The sequence below is a fragment of the Schistocerca gregaria genome, chromosome 1 (assembly GCF_023897955.1).
Source record: "Schistocerca gregaria isolate iqSchGreg1 chromosome 1, iqSchGreg1.2, whole genome shotgun sequence".
Classification (NCBI taxonomy): domain Eukaryota; kingdom Metazoa; phylum Arthropoda; class Insecta; order Orthoptera; family Acrididae; genus Schistocerca; species Schistocerca gregaria.
This window is the reverse complement of record NC_064920.1, coordinates 382,058,837-382,078,165: the sequence shown is the minus strand read 5'-3', so window position 1 is coordinate 382,078,165 and position 19,329 is coordinate 382,058,837. Positions and strand designations below refer to the sequence as shown.

Genomic DNA, 19,329 nt, shown 5'->3' with positions numbered 1-19,329 from the left:
ACATGATATCCACATTTGTGAGGTTTTCAGATGGGACAGTGGCACAATGTGGCTTTGGAATGTGAGGGCATGCATATTCATCGTCAAAGTCTTGGTCGACCTTATCTGGCCACATTGTGGAAGAATTGTGTGATAAATAAATTAATTAATAAAAATAAACTGCTGTGGTCATGCTTAGCTGTCATCTAAAGCCTTGATGAGAATCTACTAGCAGTTTGTGTCTTGTGAGAAAGGCACTAAGCCGAAACAGGGCTATACTTTCAAATATCTAAAGGTGGTGTGTTTTGTAAAAAATGTGGTAAGCTGCAACAGGGCTATACTCTCAAATATCTAAAAGTGGGAATTAATTATATGGGTCTGTAATAGGAATCATCTTCCTTATTTCCCTTTTTATTTTATACTGATTTCACAAAACTCATTCTTAGAATTTGTGGCATGCAAAAAAAATTTAAAATAAACTGTAATTTACTGAACTTTGTAAAAAATCGTAAATAATTTCCTTATAGGCATGTTTCTTGTCTTAGATTCAGACTGAAGTCCTTTATTTTGGTGCATAGGTCTTTGTTAAGTTGCCAACAGACATAAGACAACAAATTGATAATCTCTACAAATTAACAACAAACGTTTTTAACATACCTACAAATCATCTTATTTAAAATAAATGGAAATTTGTCACTTATTTGAAGAAGTGTTATGAAGTTCACCATTATGTAAACAAACATTAAAATCATTGCTATGCTTTCAGACAATGTTGTTCCTCAGAGCTACACTTTTTCACATGTCGTGATTTTCCTGCCTTGTATACTGTTATCAAATCAGGATTTCGATCTTCAGGATACCTGTGTGGGGCTGATGTATCAGTTGATTTATTTCAGATTACAAATCGAAATGTTGGCTTTTTATTCCCCTTCCAAAAGGGCACACTGGTCACTTTGGGATTCTGGAAATGGTGTAGATCTGATAACCAGGAAGTCATTTGGCCCTTTGCCACCGACAGAAGTCAGGGCGGTGTAGTATGCCAGTTGTTGTATGGAATTAATGGCAGTAAAATCAATCAACATCGCGACATGATAGAATGCCACAAACTAACTACTATGTTGGATGTGCAGCAATTGCTCAATTAATTGGTGTTTCGGTCATTTCTACAAGGAATCCTGCATGGCTCACAACCAAGTATCACAATATTAGAACAGTTGTCGCAGAAAGATCCTACTCATCAGGGAGCAGAGACAAGTGTCATATCTTCTGTCAAATGACACTCTGTTTCAAACCCAACAAGAATTGCTGCTGCCACTAAATGCAAGTCCTTCTCAAACAGTTTATGAGCATACTTTGCAAAGGGAATGGCTTGCACTGAACATTTCGAATCAGGTACCTTACAAAAGGCCATTGTTTTGCAGCACATAAAGCTGCATGTATTTAGTCAATCAAATAAGGTGTACATTATACATTAGTTCACTGGAGACACACGGTCTCATTTGACGAGTCGTGATTTTTCTTCTTTTCAAATGATGCAAGGCATTAAGTGCACTGACAATCCAATAAGGTGATAATGTGCAATAGTTCGAGGGTGTAGATCAGGACAGAGATTGTGATATTCGTACCATGACTTCGGCCCACTCAGTTAGGCTACCATGAACTTGAACCAGAATGTTTATTTCAAAGTTTTCAGTGATCAAGTGTTGCCCTTTATTTTTGTATGTCTTCATAATTATTATGTTGTGGACACATCTATGTTTACAGAGCTGCACCCACACACTCCCAGTTCGACTGGCTTGCTATATCACCCAATTTTAATTCCATAGAAAACGTCTGGGACTATTTGGGACAGCTGGTGGAACAGTAATTAACATTCTTCCAGTTTGCTTGCTCTGCTGGATTTAATAGTCAACGAGTGGCATGAACTCGATATAGCACACAAGCAGAAACTTGCAGGCTCTCTTTCTCCCTGAATTGACGCCATTATTATCAGACACAAAGGAGGAGATATAAGAGAAGTGATGCTGCAGATGACAGTCTGAGAAGGTTGCAACGAGGAGTGACTCTGAACCTTTACTCTCCGAAAACACCAGAATGTGAGACGATGGCATGGACTTCACTGTTAACCAGCTACCAATGCAGAGAGAAATAAAGATGATGTGACTGAGTATTGAAATAACATCTGGATGAGAACAGCGAAATACTGCGTGAGCAAGTGATGCCAGCATGAGGATAGACCAACACACACTGCACAGAAGAAGTGTGTTTGGCCTGCAGGTATATAACATGGTAATATGGCCCTGTGGTATGTCCACTCTCGTCTTTATAAATTGTTAAACAATTGGCATTTACCATTTACATAAATCATTGCCAGATATAAAAAAAGAAATAAGTGATGGACAAAAATATTAAGACTGACTGCAGACATGTGTGATTAAACAAGTTCTTGAATTTTTACTGTTAGGCTAGTTTGGGCTTCTTAGGTGTAATATTGTTGTTAAATCAGTATACACACCCCAGTCATTGTAACTACTCATATCTCTGTAGTTACGCTAATGTGAAATATTGATCCGTGTTTTGATAGAGACTGAGAGAAGAAAGCAAGATGCAGCGTTCCCAATGAAGTAGTTATGTATTGGGTCAGTTCTGGAGTATAGTATCTTAGGTGGAGTAGATTTGGTACCAGGGCATAATATAAATATTTTTTGCTGTTAAAGTAAATGACAGTAGTGAATATCAAGCTAGAAATTACAGCTGGGATGGAGGGAAGGTTTACGAATAGCATCAAGCATATTGTCAGTTTTATTTTTTACAGTAATGACCCCCATAAAGTTTATAAATAAATTCCAAGCATGTTGTCAGTGGCTCATATGTGATGATGCCCGAAGAAGCTTACATGAATAGGTGTTAAGTTAACAGGTCATGGAGTTTTAAAATGAAACAAGGAACATCAGGAGTCAAAAGGATGCAATCATTGCTATTTTATTGGTCATTTATTTGTAGTGTTACAGGGCAAAAGGCTTAAGTGTGTGAATATAAGCATCAAGCAAATAGTGTTATGAGAAAGGCAAAGTTATGTTAATTCATTCCAATACACTCTTACTGCTTTCAAATATATTTCCATTTCCGCATTTATTGGTTGTCAACACTGTACACCAGTAGGCAGAGCTTACTGTCTTATATCTTCCCAACACACCCAATGTATACGTAAGATTTCAGAAAAATACATTAAAGTCAGTCAGTTTTTATATTAGAGATTTAGGCAATATTCAGGTGCACATGATCTCTCTCTCTCTCTCTCTCTCTCTCTCTCTCTCTCTCTCTCTCTCTCATAACTTATAAAATAGCGACTGAAACATATCATTCCAACTTTATCATGCTTCCTGTTGTATTCCCTTTTTAATTTGTCAGCCGTAAAGGATTACCTGGAGCTAGAAAAATAAAAGTTAAGGACAACTTTAAGGCAGCCTTAAGTCAGCTTTTATTGCCAGTACCGGCTCCCAGGTATGGGCTCGTAGTTAAAGAAATAAAGAATACATATTTACTACTGGTTATTATTTCCTTTGGGTTCAGGTCTATTCGACATTTGTAGGCAGATTATTTATCTTATTTTATTTTACTTTTATTTGGGTCCTGTTGCAGATTTATAGATGAGGAACATTAAGACTTTTTTAAATGTAGTTGGCATTCTCCCGCAAATTGCAGTACGGTGTTAATAAATTCCGTTGACGTAGTTCCTTAAATGCTTAGCTGTAAACGTAAGGATATAGTTATATACATAGAGAATCAGACTTATAGAATCTATACGCCGAAAAAAAATACTTTCAAAAGTACTGTAATTAGTACACCGAGTAAATCCATCGTTTAAAAAAAAAAAAATATATACGAAAGAAAGCTGAAAGGTGTTTTGCACACCTTCCGTTACAACAGATTGTACTACGCGGAACAATTGTGTGTTTGTAAACACGCACATGTAACAATTTAAAAGCTAAAAAAAATTAAGTGTTTGGAGTGAAGCATTCACGATGGTATTTAATTGGATACTTCAGTCCATTGGCGATGGGTTCTCAAATTTTAAAATATTGTGGTGGTGAAACAGGAAGTAGCATGTTTCCGATATCCGACATAGAGGGCAGCTTTCGCGCCTTTTCGAGGGACGCTAACGCCATTGTGGTTTTTGCTGTAGCTACTCTTAGTTTATGCCAGGATTTTAGTGGTATCTGAGCAAAATGACTGGTGAGTTCCAGTAAATAACAGTTTTATATAACACATAAATGTATTGCATGTATCCCTCAGCGTGCCTGAGATTTTCTTAAGGCTTAATCAAATTTATGTTACCGGCGTGATAGGCGTCGTGTTTCACTTATCGATTTGCAATGGATAAGTTGAAGTATCCGTGTTATTGTATACGATGTAGATCCCACGCTATGTGTACGGTACGTTCAGCTAATAGCCTGTTAAACATCTTTCTTACACGTTAGGTGATGTTTTACAATATGAACTTTGTCATTGTAGGGGAAAAAAATGTCACGATAGTACAAGGATTTGAAATTGTCAAGCTAATTATTATACAGCAAAACTAAGAGACAGTAACTATATTTGCTTGTGATAATTGCACTGCTACGAATGTGTAAATGTTTTCTAATAAAAGTTAGCAGGTAGCTGTTGCATCTTAGATTTAGTTCCGTGGACCTCTAGGATTGATAGATAAAAAAAAAAAACTTTGTTAAATGAAACTATAAATAAAAGTGTATTTTGTATGCTAAAAATGTCCCCCTACAACCAACACTAATTAACACTAGCAAGTGAAACTAGTAGATATTATTTAGTTATATTCGTGCCTTGACCTCTAGCGTATATCCCCCCCCCCACACACACACACACACACACACACACACACACACACACACACACACACACACATTGCAGAGAAAAATATTTTATGACTTATTTTGAGACAGTTTTTGCTGTGTTACCACTTCTCTTTTTGATTGAAGTAGTGTTACAGAACAGTACATCCATATAGACTAACTAAGCATATAGCTTTGTTGCTAGTGTACATTTTGTTTTGGTCGTGTGATGAAAAGTCTTGTAGAACTTGATATTGTTGAGGCCACTCTAATTTCATGATTGGCAGGACAGATTTTTCTCGTAAGTTACAGCTGAATAGTGAACAGGAAAAAATTCATGTCTTTATGTTGGGTGCTGCCCATCTTATGAATTTGTAAATATATTAATCATTGCTTTGAACTCCATTTACTTTCACTCCAAATTAATTTTCTTTTGTGTTTCAGATATCAGGACTTCAAGCACTCCACCAGTAAGTATAACCATTTCCCCCATATCAGCTATTACATCTGTGAAAGTATCCACTATGTTTTAATTTGAATGGTTCTTTATTTATTAGAAAACAAAAATATTTGTTGGCCGGCTCCCAGAAAATGCCAACCCACAAGACTTGAGGAAGTTATTTGAGCAATATGGCGTTGTCACTGAGTGTGATATTCTTAATCGTTATGGTTTTGTGCACATGAAGACGGAAGAGATGGCAGCAGAAGCTATAAAAGCTCTAAATAATGCAGAATTTATGGGTGTACAGATAAGTGTTGAGGTATGTATCTCACCTCTCTCTCTCTCTCTCTCTCTCTCTCTCTCTCTCTCTATTGAACTGACTTAAGAAAATGTTTCCAGCAATCGACAGGAAAGAAGAGTGGCAGAGGCAGTTCCTTCAGAGGTGGATTTGGTCCTGTCCGTGGGAGAGGAGGGTTCAGGGGAGTTGGAAGAGCTAGCCCATATATGAGGGACAGCAGACCTGATTTTGAAAGACGTCCAGGGCTGCCACCACCACCTGGCATAAGAAATGGATTTTATGATGGAATTGACCGTGGCTATGATTCATATTATCCATCAAGAGGGCCTCCACATCCAATGATGGCATCGAGAGATAGGTAATAGTATGTTACTTTTAGCTTTAGTAAGCACAAGTAGCTGTATGTATAAGTTTTTGAATACTACTAATAATTTATAGGGAGGTGGAAAGGCGTCCTGCCTACCCAGAACCTGGCAGGTCACCATATGAACGTCGGTCTTTCTCAGATGTTGGCCGTAGCCCGTATGAACGACCAACTTTGCCCCCTGTTGCTTCTTTTGAGCGTCGCACTGAGTATGGTGCAGCTAGACTTGGCTCTGATATTTACCGGAGGAGAACACCACCACCAGCCTCAAGTTTTGGTACCTCAGGGTGAGTGTTGATTTTGATTGAACTGTTCTTTACAACTCATATAAAACTGGATTTGTAGCCAGATAGTAATTACTTGCTAATGCAATATTGCTGTCTTTGCTATGGTCACAGGTTCGAATCCTGCCTCGGGCATGGATGTGTGTGATGTCCTTAGGTTAGTTAGGTTTAAGTAGTTCTAAGTTCTAGGGGACTGATGACCACAGCAGTTGAGTCCCATAGTGCTCAGGGCCATTTGAACCATTATTTCTGTCTTAAAAGGGCACCGCTTTAAAGCCAATTCATAATACCCATAAACATAATTTAACTTTCCTCACTGTCAAATTGTGGATTCTTCGCATGAGACAGAACATCAACATTGTGTCAATTTGCTTAGCTCAATACTGAATTGCGGAACTGAGCTTATGAAATACCAATCCCAATATTTAAAAAAAAATGTATCATAATTAAGGAACTTCGATACTGTAAAGGCCAGAGCAAACTTCTGAATGGATGTTGTTTACCAGTTCTTTATGGTAAACTACTTAGAAGTGTAATATTTCACAGAATAGTGAAAATGTGTTAAAACATGTCAGACAGTATTTACAAGGAAATACATAGAGCCTGTTTACTTTATCCAGTGTTATCTCCCCCCCCCCCTGCCCCCCATGTAACAAGTAATGCCATTAGAGATGACATTCTCTTAAAACAAGCAAATTTAATGAAAATAACTTCATCAGTTTCTTATTTGTTCACTGTGTTGGGATGAACTTGGTTCTGATGTTGTTAAACCTAAATCATTTTTTGCTGTAAAATATGTGGTTCGTCTTGCACAAGAGAGAAAACTGTTTCTTTCCTCTCTTCCTACCTCTCCTTATGTTGACTTTTCACTGAAATACTTTCTCAATCTATGCTTCGTTATGTTTGTACCTACTTCTCATACTTACTGTCCTGTTTCAGTCCATAATTTTGCTGTTTCATTAAAGAAGATAATAAATGTACAGTGATAATGTTTTAAGGATTAATTACAAGAGTCTTTGATGCCTTGGCTTCTGAGTGGTTGTCAATGTTCGGATTTCACTAACTGAGCATGGTTGTCATTGTTTGGACTTCTCTAAATTGCTCTGGGTGAATTTGGCAATGGCTTTTTTTAGTTTCAGTTGTTGGCTGAAACAATTATACAACTCTAAATGACCTGACTGCTGACTAGAAAATTTTTTGTCTAGGATTTTTTGCTCTAGATAAATTATGTTGCAATTTTCTATGAATTGTGGCAGTAATTTTTTTGAAGAATAATTTTGTCAGAGATTGTTTCCTATACATTACTTAATTTGTATATTGTAATTAAGTAGCCAATGGGTTGATAACCAGTCGTACATTTCAAACTTTCCTTGGTGGTTAGTGAGAATGCAGGTGCCTGATGCATTCTGCACAAAGAGATGGAGAATACTTTGCAGCAGTGTGCTATTTTACCCACCCCACACACTCCTGTCATTGCTACCCTGGTAACTGGCAGTTAGGGCAACGTGCCACAATGGCCTACTGTTTTTTCTTCTGATTTTCTATAGAAAAATTGTATTCTTATCATAAAATTTCAAGTGTTGACTCATGCCAGTCACCTGTAACACTACAGTGGTTGTATTATTATACCTGAGTTAACGTAATGCTCAATGCTTAAGTTGTATTTGCACTCAGATGCAACAGACGACGCTGTTGTCCTGTTAGTCACTTGGTACCCATCCCTTGTTACTATGCACTGCCCAACATTCCCTTCATATGAGTGCATCACTCATAGCATGGTATGGTAATAGAACAGATCAAGCATGTTTCACCAAGCACATATGTTGATGTGCTAAGCAAGAAGTTGTAGGCCTTCTACAGTACTGCTACTACACATGCAATGCTTGTTGTCAATGACGTCTCTTGGCAAGGTGGCTGATCGGAGTAGCACACCAAAATTTGATGGATGGTTTTGAGTGCTTTTTGATAGCAGTCAGCTTGAGCTAACAAACAAGTGCTCCATGCGTTTATCATGTCATTGATTTCAGAATTGATTAAAGTGTTTAGCAATTAACTCTTTTATGACTTTTTATGGTTGTAGACCCCAAAACACAGCTTGATTTGCAAGTTGATGTTGGCAACAATCTGAAAGCAATTAATCAGTCCATGCTATTTGGTTTCTTTTGATACTATGACTCCTAGTAGCCACTGCACAGTGTCTTCTTGGTGTGCACGAGTTCTACTAATTGCCCTCCCACGACCGGAGCTTCTATGAAAAGTGCACACACATTGCCCTGTATTGTAACTGCCTCTAGAAGCAGTCAAGGTAACATATGAATTGAGTTAGAAATTCACTGATTTCAAAAATGTGCCATGCATCTTTCACTAAATAGAGGTTACTCCAGTGCTTAACATAGCATTTGAATTTGTAACTTGGAGAAGTTGTGTGTATCCCTTTTTCCCCTAAGGTAAGTCATTCCGCTCCCGGGATTGGAATGGCTCCTTACCCTCTCCCTTAAAACCCACATCCTTTCATCTTTCCTTCTCCTTCCCTCTTTCCTGACGAAGCAACCGCCGGTTGCGAAAGCTCGTAATTTTGTGTGTGTTTTATTTTATTGTGCCTGTCTACCGGCGCTTTCCCGCTTGGTAAGTCTTGAAATCTTTGTTTTTAATATATTTTTATGTGGTTAGACGTACTACTGAGAGCAATGCTATACATCAGTTTCAGAATTTTTACATTATTTTACACAGTTGAAACTTCTCATCAATATATATTCCACTGTCATTTACACTGCTCCTTTCATCAGTTCACTGAGAATCACAGTAATTTTCTCCGCTGTAAAGTCATGTGAGATTGATTGCTGCACATTTGAGTGTGTTGCTCAGACTGCAAGATAAAGCATGTGGTTTCATCATATTTGCGACCTTCCTGACAAAAATCAACATATGTCAGCACAAATATTTCTACAGTTACGTGATGTACTATTTGTTGTCAACACATGGCAGAGCAGTTGTTTTTCCTCTGACTATCAAGTATTTTGTTGGGATATTGCGGACTCTAGGAGCACCCGTGTATACACTTGGCTTATTGCTTTGGGGGGGGGGGGGGCGTTAATTGCTGCAAAATAATTGAAATTGTAATAGATAACTCAGCTTTCTATTCAGACTTCAGATTAATTTCTGTTTCACAGGTATGAACGTGAGCCACTGGACATGTATGGTCCACCCACTCGAAGGTAAGCTTGAGGAATTAAGATTCATTTTATTCACGCACTCAAATTTTATATGTATTTCTGTTAATGGTTCATGTCCTGTCAGAAACCTGTTGAAAATTTGTATAAATTAATTGGTGGGCTGGTCATTTCGTTTATTTGCCAGGCTTAAAAGACAGAACCTCTAGAAATTACTTCAGAGTAGTTTGTGTTGCTGTAGATTAGAAACTAATCCTCTTTTTTGTTGGTCATGCAATAGATGGTTGTGTACTCTCTGAGGTTGCCAGTTTTCACTGCCTAAAGTGATGTACAAACTTCTGAGATTGGGAAATGTGGAATACTGTGAACCTTTGTTTTATGCAGTATCAATTTAAATCTGATGATATTTTTAATTTCTGGCTTGTTGATATGATAATGATGGTAACTTGTGCTGTTTGTTTTGCACCTGCAAGTCATGCACTTCGTGTTTACTTTCACTTTAAAAGATTGTTCTAAAATGTAATAGATACGTGTAATGCAGTTCTCTCTCTTTTATAATTTTAGTTATGAACGTGAGGGCTTGGATCCTTATGGGCCACCAGCCAGACGGTAAGTTAATGTCCAATCTGTTTTTTCTTATGGGTTATTGTTGTTGTTGTTGTTGTTTCGAGCCAGTAAAAATTACTTTGTTACAGCTATCCATCTGCAGCTCCACTTGACCACGAGTTGCCGCCACACCATTACTAAACATTCCTTACTCCAAGAAACTACTTGAGAGAACTGTAATATTTTTTGTAATGAAATTTCATGATCATCATGAATATGTGATGTGGTTCAGAGATTAACATGGAAATTTACCTCACATCAGCTTCAGTTTGTGAAATTGACAATCAACTATGTAATTGATTACATATATGGCTGGTACAGTTGTACTTATAACATGAAAAATGACAATTGAACTGCATGCATTGGGTATACAATTGTGACACAATACTATACAGTATTCTGTGATACAAATGTGTAAAATTTGTCTTGGCTAATTTTTAAAAGTTAACAGATTTTGTACTTTTTCTAGTTTTATTACAAGTAGACATGTAGTCTTCCGTTGCTTGTACAAGGACTTTACCACAAGAACAGAAAACAAATAAATATGCCTATTTTGAACTTCCACACATCTTGTTACGTTGATCTTGCTTTAAACATCTGTACATATTCATTTTAAGTGTTCGTGAATTACCTGGTATTGGCTGTAATAGCATTTGATAGAATCGTTTTAAAGTGAAATGTCATACTGTACGCCTAAAGAGTATTGTGGTTATTTGTTGAGTTAGTGTAGTTAACTAGTTTTCAGTGTTCATTTTTCAGAAGATATTGAAACTTCTTTTGGCACCGAAACAAATGTTTGTCGCATGTGTGTGTGCGTGGGCACAAAACATTGGAAGTGCAATATAGTAGCTACATAACTAATTGACCCAAATGCACCCCACATGCTCAAATTGCTCTCACTCTACAAATGGCATTAAAGAGCATACTCATTATGGTCATTGCTTTTAATCAGCCCGTAAAATTTACACTCAAATTTATAATGCTGTATTGTTCATATGTGTGTGTGTGGGGGGGGGGGGTGTTTCTTTTATGCCACCCTTAATTAACATAATGGCACAATAACTGTTACTATACATGCAACTGACTTCAAAATTATCTTGAAGCTGTGGGATCAAGTTAATGAAGGAGGTAATACGACCATATTGAAAAACATATACAGTCTGCAAAATGCTGAGGAAAGTCATTGACTTAAAGCAAGTTGACTTTATTATTCCAGTATTACATGTTTCGGACATTGCTTTTATTAGGTATCCTGTTGCACACGATACAAAGTTTACATATTGTAATAGTAATGATCATAATTGGTCTTGTTACTACTACAGTTTTTTTGTATCAGTGTGCAATATGATGTTCAAAGCAGTGATGGGATGGCGAGGCGGGGCAACTTGAGCGCACTGAGAATTTCTCGAGCCTCTAGTTCTCAAGCAATTTTTGAGAAGCTTACAAGAAATGGCTCGGCGGCAACAACATACGCCATGCCACTGTTGTTTTGTGAACTGAATGCCGCTGCTAGACAGGCACGCTCGCTGTGCTCGTAACTAGTATGTCTCAGGTTTCATTCGAGTAAAAGTTGTTATTCAAATCAATATGGACACCCGAAAACGAACGTCATGGTGCTGGCAATACTTCACTGAGGACGGAGATAAAATTACTTGCAACATTTGTCGTAAAAATCTCCGTAATGTATCAACAAATACAACATGCATGATTAGACATCTTAAACGGCACAATTTATCGAGCAATAAAACAGCGACATCCGTGGATACAGAGGCTCATTCTTCCAATTGTGCGAGGCACACAAAATATCCAGGTATTTGTGGTACAAAAGGTGAATTCCGTGCAAAAGTTCGGATAGTGTCCGAAGCGGTCCGCCACGCTTAAATAAATTGATTTTTTTATCGTACTCCGATAATAAGCTTTTGCACGCTACGATATGTAATTTCATTGGACTAGTTGTCAAGCATAACTTATCCTCTTGCAGGAGCACTGATCTAAATCTTAAGTTTCTCTTCATAGAGGGAAGTAAACGGCAACAACAGCTAGATGAAGCACTAGTGGCCATGATAACTGAAGATTTTCAATCGTCAAGGACACTGGTTTTCGACGTTTTGTTTCACTGTTGGACCCATAATACCCGATACCAAATCGAAAAAAGTTGTGCCTCATCATTGAGGACGATTACCATAAACAGAAAGAGGCTGTAAACTTGGCCGCAGAAGACTCTACTTGTGCTTCTTTAACGACCGATATTTGGACCTCACTCAATAGTGAGGCATATATTGCTGTAACTGGTCATTTTATTAACACTAATTGGTGCCTGAAAGCTTTAGCTCTCGAGACATTCCGTTTCCCGGAGAAAGCATACAGCGCTAAATATTGGTGAGGCGTTAGATAACGTGATTTTAAAATGGAACATTGAAAACAAAGTTGTAAGCATCACAACTGACAATGCCAGTAACATGATGGCAGCCGTACAACTTATTCAGTGGCAACATCGATATGGAACGTGTGCCTTGTTTAGCACACACTGTCAATTTAGTTGTGAAAAGCTCTTTGAACAGCAACAGTGAGCTATGCGTTATGTGGGAAAAGGCCAGAAAAATTGTTAGCTATTTTAAAACAAGTTGCAATGCTAATGAAAAACTCCATGAGATCCAGGATCTAATGAAAAAAACCTGTTCATAAATTGATTCAGGAAACCGAAACCCGATAGAACAGTAGGTTTTATATGCTACAATATCTAGTGGAGCAAAAGGAATGCATTGCAGCCTGTTTATCAACTTTGTATTCAGGTGTAGAGAACCTCATAGCTGACAAGTGGTGAATTTTGAGTGAATGTTCATTTGAAGTGGTAACAAGTGAAATCTCAACTGAGAACTACATCTCTCTTTCGAAAGCTATTCCAATAATCAGATAGTTAATCATAACCGTATGCAATGGGAAGTGGGCTACCACGACAGTGCAAGACCTACAGCAACGTCTGCACAACTCACTAATAGCCCGGCTAGGCTTAATAGAAACAAAGTACATGCCGTTGCCACAGTTCTCGACCCAAGATTCAAAACGTTACCATTTACGAATCCCATTCATTTTAATTACAGAGTGCACAAACGTGGTAAGAGACCGTACGATCTACTCATTCGGCTGCCAACGACACTAGCCACGAGTACCATCTCGTACAAAACGCCAGTAGTTCCTTATGGGCTTCTTTCGAGGAAGAGGTTTCCAATAAAAATCTAATGAAAAGTGGTTGTGATAGCATAGACCTGGGTATTTGGAAGAACCGTACCTACAACACACGGATAATCCTTTACACTACTGGGGAAAAAATGAAAACAGTTGCCCAGCTCTTATCTGTCGTGGCAAAAAAATATCTGTTCCCTGTGAAAGCATATTTTGGAAAACAGGACTACTTATAAACAAACAAAGAAGCAGGCTAAAAGGCCAATTGGTTAATAAAATCATATTTCTAAACAAAAATCCACGGCAGTGTAGCAATGCGATGTAAAAAATGCCTTCTGCTGAACAACTTTTGTTTCCTTTCTTCTGTAAATAAACTCATGTATGCAGTACTTCTCTTTTACATTTAAGTATACATGCATATATGCGGAATGTAAAAGGTAATTTATTTTGTAAGAATAAAGCTTCTGTTTTATGCAAATTCTGTGCTTTGTTTTAAACAACAATTCTATGATTTTCGTCTTATGAGACATGTACTAATACTTCAGTAGACATTAATTACAGTAGTACAGTTGATATCAATCATAGAATTTCAAAGTTTTCCGAGCACGTACGTACGACGAGTATGACCGCTGCAGTTCAGAACTTCATGTACTGAAGGTTTGTGCAATTTCTCAGAGACCGCAGCACTGTCAATTTCTCGAGAGTACCCAAGAAATTCTCGAGAAATTGCCTTCGCGTCGCGTGTTTCTCGAGCGTGATCATAGCCCATCCCTAGTTCAAAGTATATGATGACAATGTTCAAAACATGTAATATTGGTGTAATAAAATCAAGATGCATTCAGTCCATGGACTATTCAGCATTTTGTCGCTTCACAATTTATCAAAAGTTATCAGTGAAGGAGTCCTCATGAGATATTTCTGCGAGTGCTCAAAAACAATTGCACAGTATGTGGTTGCCAATCTGTGACTGCAGTGCTTTCCAGCACCAGCTGTTTTGGGTCTGGTACACATGGAAATATACACACTTGACATGATTAACTTTATCAATGGGCAGAGGTAATAAGAAAGAAAATTATGATGTCACAGTTGAAAAGATAATTTAAAAAATATTAGATTTGCTCTCAAGTTGAATTTTGTTGAAACTGTTTGATTACTTAAGAGAAAAAAATTGTCACATGAGGAACTGAACATAGACCCAGTTCCAGAACCAATATACAACCAAATAGCAACTTATGGACATCACTCAAGTTTGTAGTTTGTCTCTATACCTTCTAAATTCATCTTCATACTTAGATTTTGATTTGAATTGGAGCAAAGTTTTGGGGAAGACTTATAATCCTCTTCGTTCTTTTGTACTTTCAAATCACAAGGTACAGTTACCCAGATATTTTGATATGACATCTTATCAACAAAACATGACATTTTTAAACCCCTTGTAATGGGCTAGTGTTACGCAACTGCATATTTTATTAGCTCACAAGGTTTGGTACAAGAAACATCTTGTGTAGTGCTTTTGCTTCAAAAAAAGCTGTAGTACAACAGGCATCTGCTCTGTCAAGCCTTCGATGTAGAAGTAAATCTTATTTTGCATTGATTGGAGTTTGGTAGCACACTGCAAATGTCCAACATAGTTAATTTTGTTCACTCTTAAAAATGCTTGGCATTGTGAAATTCCAAATTGAAATGCTACAAATCCTGCCTATGGCATATTTACATTGTCCCTTTTGAAGGTGGCTGTGCACGCACATGTTCACTGCGGTGAGATCACAAGCTATCTGCTCTGAATGTGAAAACATTTTACTGCGTCAATCTGCATAGGGAAAAATGCTCCTCAAAATGAGAGAGATTCCAGGTTGTACTGAAAGATTTAAAAGTTCATTTTTCCTGTGAGCTTTTTTGAGAGTGGAATGAAAAGAAATAGTGTGAAGGTGCTTTGCTTAACACTCTGCCTGGCATTTCAGCATGAATTGAAGAGTGTAGAGCTAGTGATGTCACTGTGATTCTGTTGGCTTCGGTCCCATCATGTAATACCTTTCACTACTGTCCACCCACATTGTGTGTATGTTGCTTTAAAAGATTCAACTTAAAAGAAGTTTTGTGCTACTTACATTTTCTCATTTGCATTCTCAGGCTCTTTACATAAGTTGGGATGTAGCTTTCAAATTCCTTGGGTCTTAATTTTTGGCAGTTATCAGAATGCTAGATCACACTAGCTTGTATGCTATTTTCTCTATAGATGGACTTCACATAATTCTGTGTTGATTTTACATAATTTGATGTTTATTCATAGTGTATTTCTGTATGTAAATCATGTGATATTATCAGGAGATAAATTGCTGTTGCTAAAATTTGAGACCTCCATTGTTTTGTCTTGCTTATGTGCGTTAACTTGCATTTAACATTTTAGGAGAGATCTTGTACAGTAAACCAAGTGGAAATAGTGGTTATTCTTTTAACTGAATAAGAGATTACAGATTTATCTACTAGATATTTGTACTCTGTGGCATAATAGCTCTCTCATCACCCCATACTTTTTATGGAAAGGGGAGACATTTTCATTAGTACAATAAACAGCTCATGTTCCCCTTTGTAGCTGTGTGGTCAGTGTGTATGACTGCCAAGTGGATGAACCTGGTGCAATTCTTAGTACTGCCACGGAGCTTTCCTTGTAGGTAGTACTGGAATGGGGGAGACAACTGCTACTTAAATGAGAGGTATTTAAATATTTTAGCCCTGTGAACAAAGGAAAAATAGGGAAAGTTTTGTCGTTGCAAACTTTGTACCACGGTAGGAGGTAGTGCCATGAATGATGTACTAAAAAAAAAATCATGACCAGTGGGTGAGGAGTTCTGGAGTGGAGTGAGTATTTAAAGGTTCACAATCTTACGGTTTTCTTGAATAATCTGAAATCTGTGGATTCCCAAGGGAAACATTTCCTACAAAAAGGTCCTGTTCATTTTTGTCTAGGGCGGATATCAATGTTGGACATTATGGAAGAATTGCAGATTATTAAAGATGCTTTTTAATGGTAAAAATATTATGTTGTAATGAAGTAAGTTAAAAACAAGCTGTATTACAGGATAGATTGTGTACTGTGGAGTAACAGTGTTGAGGGTGTGGCGTAGAAGCACGAGGGAAGGTAGGTTGCTGGATCATGGTCGTGCATTCCATCATAAGTGCAAACTAAAGAGAGAGCAGGTGATTCCCCACTGTCTACCCCACCACGTAACAGGAAACAAGTAGGAGGATGTGGCTGCGTATTTTGAGGCACTATGTCATGGATTACGCGGCCCCTCCTGCCAGGGGTTCGAGTCATCTCTCTCTCTCTCTCTCTCTCTCTCTCTCTCTCTCTCTCTCTCTCTCTCTCTCTCTCTCTCTCTCTCTCTTGTGTGTGTGTGTGTGTGTGTGTGTGTGTGTGTGTGTGTGTGTGTGAAGCATAAGTTAAAGTAGTGTGTAAGTCTAGGGGCCACTGACCTCAGCAATTTGGTCCCTTAGGAATTGATAGGCATTTGAACTAAGAGTGTGTTTCAGAAGTTATACTGACCCTTCACAGTGCATCTTATTGATCAATCCAATGCGGTGGGCATTTTCCACAAAGTGCATTACCAAGTCATTCTCCACTTTTTAGAACACTTATAAAAAAAGAAATTACTCATGGATGTCAGGAGAAATGTTGAAAAAAAATACATTCTGATTACTGGAGAAATATTTTGCATTTGTGTGAAGTTTACCAAATTCTCATACATGACACTGCACTTAATGCAAAGCTGTATGAAATTTCCCCCATTAATAAACATTTTGAAGTATAAAAACATGAACAACAGTAATAATAGAATTAATGATGCTATCAAAAATGGATAGATGGCATGTGTGTGAATGTACTATGGAGTGCAAAAAAATTTGTGTGTGTTTAAGCAAGTACACTTTTCACTACTCACAACAAAGGTATAGCCTTTGTAGTTATGGAATTTCCACATTTCTCTTATTCTGCACTGGCCAGAGATTAAAGGGATCTAGAGGTAGCAATGATCGCTTGTGTTTAAGCCTGTTTCTTTGCTTGCTGGTCTACCTGAGTTTTTTGGTCCAGGGCCAAAGTGGCAGTGAGTTTGAGCCAATTAAATTCTAAACTACTGGTTCACCACGGTGTCTGCTGTTCGTTCTCAGTGAATACCCTTCAGTAGGTATTCCATGAATTTATTACAATTATATTGGTTGGGAAAACTAACAGATTTCCCTTGATTGGGATATAATCTTTGTCTATCATTTGCCAATGTTTCTAGTAATAAACCTAAATTTCCCATCTGTGAGTTAATAGAAACAGGACACTATAGCATTATCACCCTGTCAATCCTTTTCACTTCAGATTTTGCTGACAAAAGTACTGTTTGGCCATTATAACGTGACAATTTCACTAGTGCTGTTAGGAATGGATAAAATCAGCACTACTTGAAAGATATTCATTTGTCTCTGGACACCAGAACAAAATTAACTGAAGTTTACTTCGTCAAACCACTGTTGTAAATTTATTTATGGAATTCACTGCAAGTACTTGTTACTGCAGTGAATCAGATGACTTCATTTAGATGAATAACTTAGATGGATGTATGCAAATTTTGAACATATCTTGTCTGTTGTATAATACAATATTCGATAACAAGAAACAAAAATGCATAGCAATACCTTACAAAAAGACCGCGTTTTAATTACTCTTTGAGTTTTGTAAGTAATATGTACTGCTTTTGTCACAAATGTAATGCATTTGTGTTTACGATAACGTTAAAAAAGTCACTAAAATGTAGTATTTACAGTAAGATGCAAGAAACTAGGAACGAATTTTCACCCTGCAGTGGGTGTGTATTGATTTCAAAATTTCTGACAAATTAAGACTGTGTGGTAGACCGAGACTTAAACTTGGGAACTCGATCTGGCACACTGTTTTTAATTTATCATGAAGTTTCATGCAAGAAATGTTTCCACTAACTTGTGAACTTCTTGAATTTGACAGAACTAGCTGACGTCTGCTGGAAGTAAGGGGGGGGGGGGTCGCGAGATGCAGACAAGGTGATTCGTAAATTCCACCCAATTCTGTGATTGTATCAATAATGCACCATAGCAGGGAAGGTGTAGTAAATACTATTTCAGGATTATGATGTTAAAGAGTGGTCTCAAGACGGGCAAATGAAGTGCATTGACGACTCAATGGGAAAGGCTGAACTTGTTATCTACAATAAAGGATAACAAACCATCCATGGGAGTGTACATCGAGTATAAAATCGCTGAGAGCAGTGGCCACAAAGAAAAGCGTTTACTGCCCTAAAACTGCGATCTAAATCTGATAGAATTGGCATGGGCCAAAATAGAACACTATGTTAGGGAGAATAATATCAATGGTGACAAGCCAAAGGAAAGAGTGCAGAGTCTTGTTAAAGCTGCTTTCTTTTCAGTTACGGCACAGGACTTGCAAGCTTGCTGCAGGGATGTTCAGCAACTGGAGCAAGAATATTGGTCAGAAGATGGAATAATGGAAATTGACATCAGTGAAGTTATCAGTACCATACCCTCAAGCAACGGTGATGACGATGATGATGATGATTATTATGATCTTGCATCAAACACAAATGACCCTGATAGTAGTTATCATTGTTTTGACAGTTCTTTTAAGGCACAATCACAGTTTGTAAACATTACTGCTTTGCCGTGTTTAATAAATGCAATGTGCAAAGAGATTCCAAAAGTCTGTTTTTGACTTTGCCATACATTCAGCTACTTTCATTTTCATTGTTTTTGATAAATAAGTGATACATAAATAGTAGGTAAAACTCTCGAGCATGAATATATCAACAAATTAGGTGATATTTAATCTGATGGAAGTGTCCCTTAAGTGGGCAATATTTCTGCCAGTGCAATCTGATTTCATGTTGAGTACAAAACACGGGTAGTAGTGCCTGCACTGCTGCAAGCAGTCGCACTGCCTTCCCCTCACCTCTTCACTCCTGTCAGTTGTCAACTTATCCTGGGCATACAGTATACAGGAAACACTATTGTCTTCATACAAAACGGAGGAAATGTCTTATTTTGTCAGTGGTAGTAAAGTGTTCCTCAGAATAGTCAAGAACTTCTTTTTAAGCTTCTTTTTGTTCTAAAATTTACAGC

At 37.6% G+C, this 19,329-nt stretch overlaps 1 protein-coding gene across 1 annotated transcript; it reads left to right on the top strand.

Moving 5' to 3' along the window:
* The first annotated feature begins 3,925 nt into the window (after positions 1 to 3,925).
* On the top strand, positions 3,926 to 10,557 carry LOC126348188 (RNA-binding protein lark-like). The gene is made up of 8 exons (XM_050002333.1): positions 3,926 to 4,215; positions 5,274 to 5,299; positions 5,387 to 5,590; positions 5,671 to 5,927; positions 6,008 to 6,220; positions 9,388 to 9,432; positions 9,952 to 9,996; positions 10,083 to 10,557. The coding sequence occupies exons 1-8, from the start codon at positions 4,209 to 4,211 to the stop codon at positions 10,132 to 10,134; spliced, it is 849 nt and encodes a 282-aa protein (XP_049858290.1). The 5' UTR covers positions 3,926 to 4,208; the 3' UTR covers positions 10,135 to 10,557.
* The last annotated feature ends 8,772 nt before the right edge of the window (positions 10,558 to 19,329 follow it).